This window comes from Lycorma delicatula, chromosome 2 (genome assembly GCF_047948215.1).
Source record: "Lycorma delicatula isolate Av1 chromosome 2, ASM4794821v1, whole genome shotgun sequence".
Taxonomy (NCBI): domain Eukaryota; kingdom Metazoa; phylum Arthropoda; class Insecta; order Hemiptera; family Fulgoridae; genus Lycorma; species Lycorma delicatula.
The window spans coordinates 40605560-40615832 of NC_134456.1; the positions used below are offsets into that span (position 1 = coordinate 40605560).

Sequence of the window (10273 nt, forward strand, 5' to 3'; positions counted from 1 at the left end):
TATTTCAGATTTAACATTTTCACTTATATTCTGAGGACACCTCTCAGCCACTGTACTCTTCCATTTTTTAACCATAGGTATGGTTATCTGTTACTTAATTTTGTAGATTTTTGTCATTTTCCAGACTGGTAATAGTGTACAGATCATTAGCGTATGAATAAGTACATCATCATATGCTTCAAATAGCAACTAAATAACAAATGTAGTATTGCTGATGACTAATGTTTTCAGGGAGTCTGATGTGCTAAACTCTATCAAGTATATGAGTCAATGTACTTACTTGTATTTCTTCCCCTTCATTAGCCAACAGGACTTAAGAACTGGTGGTAGATAGTATAGTAAGTGATCCGACATGAATTATGAATTACTCTCAAAAATAACATTGCCATTTTCTAGAATAACAAGAATCCTTGTCAGGATTACAAAGGAAAGTAGGTAGTGAAGTGATTTCATTTTGTATTAGTTTTTCACAAAGTCAAATGTAATAGTGTTGCTTATCAGTATTCCAAGTCCGCCATAATGCAAGTGACATTCCAACTTGTAAGTGACACCTTCACAGCCTTATTCACCACAGTGACTTGGTATGTAATGAACATCATTATGCTCATAGAAACTCTGACTAGTGCCTCTTGTACCTCATATGCGAGCACACCTATACAAAAACTAGGGTAGGTAGTGAGAAGCACAGTTTATGTTCACTTTCTGTTGTGATATGTATCGTATACATTGCTTCAATTCTGTAGAGGATTGTTTTTTATAATTTCATAATAATTTTATTTCTGACTTCTTTTGAAAACAGCTTTAATTTGCAATTTTATTTTATTCACGCAAACATTATTTCGCTAAATTTATTCAGTATAAGATATTGTATTTTGTGTTGTCTATACCATTAAAAATAGCTTCACAATATTTAAAAATCATTTACTTTTTCAAGAATTTTTCTGTATAATTCTAGGCTAACTATTTTTCTTGACATAGATGATAATGATATTTTGATTTGTCAATATTTCATCTGTTAAAAATTGAAAATATACATTTTTCTTAATTTTCTGTCATCTAATCAGTAAGTCATTTACAAAAGATTTTTACTTCAAAACTCAACTTTTTACTTACAATGTTAATATCCGTGTTTTAAATATAATTTTTACTACACTGTCAAAAATTTTTTTAAATTGCCAATTAGGTTTTATCTCCTTGCTGAATTCTTGTGTTTATGTCAAAATTTTTGAGACATTTCCTTTATTTTGACATTACATTTTGGATTTTTTTTACATATTGTAATAAATCTGATTAATTTTTTTATTTATTAACCATGTCCTTAGACAGATACGCTTTCACTCATATTTTGATGAGGGAGATGAGATAAGTGAAATGTTAGGTTCCTAAAAAGTTTCATAGTTTTGTAAAAATGTTTCACTATTTTTACACTCATTGTCTTTGCAGCAACTTCAAGTTTGTAAAAACTAAGCCTTTTCTTTCCAAATAATTTCCTCATTTCTTTGTTAATATTTTGGAATTTCTAATAACAGTCCAGGTAATTTTTATCCATTATCTTAATTTTTATTGTTTTCTCTGCTAGACTGCCTCCACAGATCAGCTCATCATTCCCCCGTCACTGTTTACTACTTCTAAATTTTTTAAATATTTTTTACAGTCTCTGATGTCCTTTGTACATTCTTCCTTTCAAAGCAGTTGCTGCTGTTATCTTCAGGTTTACAAGCACAAACACATTTCTTAATCTTAAAGTGATAATTCAATCTTTTAAAATTATCCTTGAGTTTGATAACATCTGTGGCAGTCATACTGGATCTTTGTAAAATAATATTAATGGCACCACTAACATTCTGAATTGATTTCAGCACTTCTACACATCCATACATTCAAAACCATTCTTTTGCTGCTACTATTGATAAAAATAGTCAGTTGTATATTTGTTGGGGGAAAGCCAAGATTGTTTATGCATTTTCTTGAGAAAAGTTTGCCTGTTATTGTGACATGTTTTTCAACTGCAATATTCACTAAGCTATTACCATGTTGCTTGTAATGTTCTGTAAAAAAATATATACAGTTTCCGTGTCAGTTCCTTACCTAGTTTGTTGTTTGAATCTCGTAGAAACAGTATACATTATAATAGGAATTTTATTATTGTTTGTATGGTTCAATAAACTGTAGAAATCATTCTATCTTCTTCATTTTTATCTCCAGTAATAATAAACATGTTTTTGAATTTTCCCTTTACTCTAAAGTAGTGTATTCTCTCACTAAATTTTGAATTACATTGTGTTTAGAAAAACAATAATCTTTATTCACATTTTTCATTCTAATTTATTATATCATGTAATTTTGTTCTTGTAACAGATCTTTCTCTGACTATTGTACTTCCCACAGATCTTGCAAGTCCACGTTAAAAGAATTTAACTCATTTATTTTTAAACTTTTTTTTTTAATTACTTTTCTCCTTTCTGTGAAAGAGAAACATTGTGTTAATTGCTGATATTTTACAAAGCGAGTTGTTGCCCAATTCCCAACCCTAACCTGAAGGAAAAGTTAATGGTATTTTCTGCTTCATCCTATGTAATTTGTGTCTCATCCATCCATCCTGTATTATGTGGGTATTTTCCATCCTTTATTATTTGACGTTCCAATACAACTCTTGGAGTCACTTCACTTTCTCGTACCAGGACACATAGCATAGTGTTTGTTCATTACTTAGCCGAATAGATGACTGTTTGGTAACTACCATCAACAGGACAGATAATGGAAATTTATTTTTAAAAATGTATTAGAACTTGAAGCAATTTGTTTAGAGATATCCTAACTTGCATTTGGAAAAAAATGTTCCTATACTAGTTGTGTACCTCTACTTTGATTTAGTTTTGATTTCAGGCAGATCATTTGACATATATGTGACTTATTTTCACTTTTCATTGCACAATCTGCATTTTTATTCTGTTCTTTGATTTACAGTTACTGAGTCAAGTGTATTGTGTTGATGATCTAGATAACTTCTATTTGTGTGGGGATTTGATGTTAAAAGAAGAATGATAAAGTTTCACTCCACTAGTTAAAAAATCACTACTAAAGATATCAAATTAAATACATAATTATCAAGGAAAATTGTTTATAGATGGTCCATATTACAAAGAGCAAGTCTCAAACAGTTACCAATGGAAAGCATATTTTTGTATCACTTTTTTGTCATTTGTGGCAGTTAAAGTATTAAAAATTAATAAAGAATTCTACTATATCTTCCAAGAATAAAGCTACCATTACTTATAAATTTTAACTAACTAAAATGCTTACCTAGAAATTTTTAAGCCTTAGAAAATTTGATAGAGCAATAACATTCAAAGTAGGAAATACGAGTAAAAGATAAAAACAATGTTTTGAGCAACATTCATTGAAAGTTGTTAGAAAATAAAACAAGCTGAAGAGATTGTGTAAAACACACTTTTTTACAACTACGTTTAACCTACCACTATTTAACTTATCTTGTGCAGCAGGAAGAGGTCCTCTGTCTGAGCTTTATATGCCATACAATTGCACATAAAATATCTTTACTTTTTATCTAGTAACATGGAGAATGTTTTTATGAACAAAACTTTTATGAGGATGTGTACAAGAAGTATTGATTTTTATTATTATTATGAAATTGAATTCAATATATTTGGTTAAGTTCATATGATTTCTACGATCGTTGAAAACAATATAGACTGTTTTTAGGCATACGTTTTCAAATGTATTAATGGTAAAGGGGATAGTAGAGGTACATTTAAGAACATAACAATCTGGTAAACTAATTAATTAGTGTTGCCAGCTTAATGAACTGAACACTCCTACATATTTCACCAAAGCTGTTATAGATTGTCAGTTTTACATAAAAATCTTAAGTAACATTTATATACCAATAAGCAACACACGAAAACTATACAGACCAAATTTCAGTGTACATATGTGATGTTGCCTAATAAGTTGCTGACATTGATTTTATTTACTGTAAACTAATATTTGAATAACTAAAATAATTCTGTAAATTAAAAATGTTATTTTTTGTTAATTCAGTTTATTTTTTTAAAATTTCAAATCGTAAAATTTCAAGCAACAAAAGTTAAAATGTAATTTCAAAATTCATGAGTTTAAAAAAAATTAAACAGTAAGTTTATGTAAAAGATAAAATACAATTGAGCAGAAATGTTTAAAAAAAGTTGGAATGAGTTTTTAATAAGATTTCTAATATTAACATTTTAGGAATTTAACATTTTAAATTCCTAAATACCACTTTGAAAAGTTCTTTTAAAACAATATAAAAATCTGCAATTCAAAATTCACACAGAGTACTGTATAATGAATACCCCAGCTAAAAACAAGTTTTTTTTATCTAAACTGTATATTAGGTTCAAAATATTGTTCAAGCTTGTGGCAAGTTTACAAAAAAAAATATATAATTTTTTTATAAATAATGTGCAGGTAGAAGGTATCAATAATTAAGATTTCAACATTAATAAAATTTATATTCTAGCTGATAGCCAGATTACTCAGATTTACTCAGATAGCTAGATTTTACTCATATTTTCTTATACTATTATGAAAATGTACATTACTATTAAATCTGCTTATAAATTATGTAATAGTGTTTGTGTATGAACATCATAAAGGAAAAAAGTACATCGCAGTTTACATTTGCAGAAAGAGCCAGAAAAACCAACTGTTTTTACTATTTCCATAATATGAATTACAGATGAAGAATAAAAATTCAAATTAAATAAAAAACTGATTGTGAAGAATTCAACGCGTTGTTTAGCTAATACCATGCTGCACCACCTTTTATTCAAATTTGTAACCATCTTCAGTTCTTTAAACCAACTCCATAAATATTTCCATGAACTATTAACTATTAACTCCATTAAACTATTAACGTGCATTCTGATTTTTTTAAATATATATTGTGAACCATTATTTATTTTTCAATATTAGTCATTTACAAAACCTGCATTTTAAGATTTAAAGGGAAACAAAATATAAATCTCCTTAATACTAAATTATGTTGTTCAGAAATTTATAACATTACTAAGATTCTTGTACATGTTTTTTAATAAACATTAATAAATAAGTAATAATTTTTTTTTTGTAAATAAATGACTCGTATTCATTCTGTACAGAATAACCTAAAGAAAACTTAAATATTTGTGAACAAAGTACAGTTTGTAGAATGTTCTAATACCTTATTTGTACGTTTTGTAATATAATTTTTATTGAAAACTTCATAAAACCAAATCTCACTGCACAGGAGTATTATATTTAAAAATATGAATTTGATTGATAGATAAGTTTTTATAAATATCTAATATTAATGTTTTTTTTATTGTCTTCAGTCCTTTGACTGGTTTGATGCAGCTCTCCAAGATTCCCTATCTAGTGCTAGTCGTTTCATTTCAGTATACCCTCTACATCCTACATCCCCAACAATTTGTTTTACATACTCCAAACGTGGCCTGCCTACACAATTTTTCCCTTCTACCTGTCCTTCCAATATTAAAGCGACTATTCCAGGATGCCTTAGTATGTGGCCTATAAGTCTGTCTCTTCTTTTAACTATATTCTTCCAAATGCTTCTTTCTTCATCTATTTGCCGCAATACCTCTTCATTTGTCACTTTATCCACCCATCTGACTTTTAACATTCTCCTATAGCACCACATTTCAAAAGCTTCTAATCTTTTCTTCTCAGATACTCCGATTGTCCAAGTTTCACTTCCATATAAAGCGACACTCCAAACATACACTTTCAAAAATCTTTTCCTGAGATTTAAATTAATTTTTGATGTAAACAAATTATATTTCTTACTGAAGGCTCGTTTAGCTTGTGCTATTCGGCATTTTATATCGCTCCTGCTTCGTCCATCTTTAGTAATTTTACTTCCCAAATAACAAACTTCTTCTACCTCCATAATCTTTTCTCCTCCTATTTTCACATTCAGTGGTCCATCATTGTTATTTCTACTACATTTCATTACTTTTGTTTTGTTCTTGTTTATTTTCATGCGATAGTTCTTGCGTAGGACTTCATCTATGCCGTTCATTGTTTCTTCTAAATCCTTTTTACTCTCGGCTAGAATTACTATATCATCAGCAAATCGTAGCATCTTTATCTTTTCACCTTGTACTGTTACTCCGAATCTAAATTGTTCTTTAACATCATTAACTGCTAGTTCCATGTAAAGATTAAAAAGTAACGGAGATAGGGAACATCCTTGTCGGACTCCCTTTCTTATTAGGGCTTCTTTCTTATGTTCTTCAATTGTTATTGTTGCTGTTTGGTTCCTGTACATGTTAGCAATTGTTCTTCTATCTCTGTATTTGAACCCTAATTTTTTTAAAATGCTGAACATTTTATTCCAATCTACGTTATCGAAAGCCTTTTCTAGGTCTATAAACGCCAAGTATGTTGGTTTGTTTTTCTTTAATCTTCCTTCTACTATTAATCTGAGGCCTAAAATTGCTTCCCTTGTCCCTATACTTTTCCTGAAACCAATTATTATTAATTAATGTAAACCAATTACATTATTATTAATGTAATAATATTATTATTTGTTATAATATTAGTGTGATTTATTCATGCCTTTTTTGTCATTCTGTTACAAGGTGCACATGAATTTTCATTCAACTGTGTGTTAGATTATTTCTCTCATCTTGCCAACATACTCCACCTGAATCAACACTATTAATTTTATATGCCTCATCATCTTTTGTATTAATCTTCTGATCTAGTATTCTCTAAGTTTTCTTATTTATAAGTTCTAAGTTTAATTATTTTATGCATAAAATAATTAAAACATATAATAAAAAAAAACACAAAATATTAAAAATGTATATAAATTTAGAGCATATGGTTTAAGGCCACAGATTTTTTATTAAATTATTTTTTGTACATAAATCTATTTAGTAATAGCATGAACATTTATATTTAAAAAATTGATTTAACTTAGTTACATAATTTTTTCCCTCATTTTACTTGTCAGGATTACAGGAGATACTTGACTTATGAACATCATCTGTTGATGATGATTATGATGATCATCATCATGAAAGACTTAAAACTTGTCTATCCTCATGAAAAGAAAGTTTTTATGAATCTGATCCTGCAATCAGTTTCAGAAGTAAAGTTCCAATAATTTTCAAATTGCCTTGTAATTCAATTAACTTTGAGAATTTTTTTTCACATTTCAATCTATTCACACAATTTTTCAATTATTCTCTTTAATTTTCTTGTTCAGATTGCTGAACATGAGGTTGCCAAGTATTGACTTGGTAACCTTAATTATTTTCTTATTTTATCTCTTTTTCTATGATATGTCAGTGAAAATCCTTGTTCCAACACAGTAATTTGTAAAAAAAATAAATAATATTTTTAGTCATTTATAAATTTCAAAACATTTGACTCGCACATGAAGTCTTATTGATTTTCCCGTCAGTTTCAATTTCTAAAATACATTCTGAAGTATTTGCCTCATCAGTTAGCTATAAACTTGCATTATCGCTTTGTTGGTAAAAAATTCTATTTAACAATAACATAATATGTAATTTTAAAAATTGAACAGTGCATAAAATAAATAAATTTTTCAAGTACAAAAATTTTCTATAAATGCTGTTGAGATTATGTATTTATATTGACACTATATAATAATTGCAAAGCAATGTGCGTGTGTGTGTGTGTTGAGAGATATTTTTAATTAATTACAGTATAAGTTAAATATAAACTGAAAATTTCATTTTTTTTGTATTTTAAAGCATGTTGTATGCTGTGTGTTACTGAAACTAAATAAAGCTTCCTTTACCAAGGAAACTCAGTAGATGCAGCATCTTCCTTGCGAGAAAACAGTCTTTTTCTCAATCAGTTGAACCTGTGAAGGAAAAGTTGTTGAATTTTCTCCTGGTCACAGATGTATGCTCTGATTACCAAACATTTAGAAATTTTAAAATCATGCCATACATCATACAGAAGAAATTTAATAATTTCTGTATTAATTTTATATTAGCAATGCCGTCAGATTTATAGTTTTTGAAAGCATTCTTTAATTTTTTTATTTTAAAATTTAAATACTTGTCATAACAAACTGTTCTAGTTATTTTTTTAACTCTATGTATTTGTAAGTTTACAATTTCAGGATTTCATCCATATTCACTGTAATTTTCTAGAGAATCATTTTTGATAAATTTCCGATTTGGTATTTATTAAATAATCGACTTAAAGATTTTATACATAATACAATCTGAATAAAAAAAATAATCCCAGAGTTTTAAGGTAGAAAACTGTGGATATTCTTTGCTCAAAGTTTTTATTTTGTAAAATTGTTTGGTGATGGTTGTTTTGAGGTTTATGCTGTTTATTCATTTGCTCAAATACTCTTTGTGGTTTTTAAATGGCCACAAATATTCTTTGTGGCCATTATCATAGCCACTGCTAAATATGTTAAATTCAATCCATAAATTGATGTCCATTGAAAAATCATTTTGCTTTCACCTACAACTTCAAAAAAAAATAATATCATAAATTAATGTAATGTAAGAATGCATAATAAAAGTTAGTTCAGTGTAATAAAAGCTTAATAGAATTGTTTTTAGAATGGTCCACTCTATTCTAAACTATAATATACGAAAGATGTCTTCAACATTTTTAAAGTTGGATGTTCATAAGTTGGGGAACAACTGTATATGCACAAGCTTAATCAGAATTTATTTAATGAACTTGAATACATTTTTCTGGTTTTTTTTTTTAATTTTATAAGATACACAGATTTTTTAATTACCTCCTTTTGTTACTTTGTATTGATACTTAGTGTATAATTTTCAGATAATTTTGTTCATTTATGTACATGTTTATTGTAAGTAGTCTTTTTTCTTCTTTATTTTTGTAAATAATTTATGTTATTTCAATATATAGTTAATTGATAATTTATTTATTTTTCTTATTATTATGATATAAAATTTTGCTAAGAGTAAATTTTTTTTAATATATTATTATATATAATATAAAAATGAAAAAAAATAAGATGACTGAAGAATTTATTGCCAAGAATGAATATTTTCTTACAAAAAATGATGAAAAGTATATTATTAATGCATCAAAATATTAGTGATAGGTGCTTAGTTTTAAGGAGAAAAAATTATTAAAGTTTAAACTTACAATATTTATGTATTACATACAAAAATTATATAAATGATCTGTTGTACAATGATATAATAATTGCTACTGTATTTTTTAATCGCAATATTACATTCTATAATTTCTATATAATAAATACATAACCTCAATCGCATATGTTATTCAAAATTGGTATGTGTTCAATTAATATTCTTACTAAGTAATGTAATTATTTAGTAAACATTACATTAATTAATGTTACCAGATATTTAATACATTTATTTCCGATAAAATATTATAATAAAATAATAAATATTATATATTTACTTGTCACCTACTAGTTTAGTATCATTTGTTCCATCCATAAAATTTAAACAAAATGTATTTTAATTAAAAGAAATAGTCTGTAGTAGAAAAAAATATGTATTAAATAACAGAAATATATGTATGTATTTTATTATAATAATATAAATATAACATATATTTTACAGTAACAAATAGAAATTTTCATTCTATAAAAAAAACATAATTTTAATTACATTCTTATATTGTTTGTATATTGTAAACTAATATTAAAATTTATTTTATCTTTCATTTTATGTTTATTTTCTTCCAAATTGATTTAATTTTAGAGAAATATGTAATGAACTTTTATTCTCTCTCGATGTCTGTTATGCTTTAAAAAAAAAAAAAATTATATCAATAAAAAATAGTCATTTTTCTGATGTGTTTTTAAAAAAAATAGTTTTTTATATATATATAACATATGCAATATAATTAGTATTATGGATGCGTAATAATAATTATAATAATAATTTGTAGCGAGTCTGTCATGTACAATCATGTCATATTAAAAAATAAAACAATAAGCCATGACTGTAAAAAAAAAATTATAAATAAAATAAAATAGTGATTTATAAATAAAATAAATTTAAGTCATCTAATTTTTATTTTTAGGTAAATCAGTTGCGTAATAATGCAAATACTTATGAATTTTACAACGCATAAAAATATTGTCATCACTTAATGATAATTCACTGTTTAGGATCACACAAAATTGAGATTGTACATAAATTCAAGTAATTATTATTTTAAAATGTTTATTACCTATTTTAAATAAAATGATCTATTA

The 10273-nt window shown here is 26.5% G+C and overlaps 1 protein-coding gene across 3 annotated transcripts in view; it reads left to right on the forward strand.

The window, feature by feature from the left end:
* The window catches only part of LOC142318748 (prolyl endopeptidase FAP-like), a 77685-nt gene extending 68631 nt beyond the window's left edge, over window positions 1–9054 (forward strand). For all 3 annotated transcript variants that reach the window (XM_075355166.1, XM_075355167.1, XM_075355177.1), the window contains one exon: window positions 6642–9054. Coding sequence is in view for 1 of the 3 variants with exons in the window: in XM_075355177.1 (XP_075211292.1) it covers window positions 6642–6651 (10 nt within the window). In the remaining 2 variants the exon portion in view is untranslated. The remainder of the gene's footprint in view (window positions 1–6641) is intronic.
* Window positions 9055–10273: the final 1219 nt, after the last annotated feature.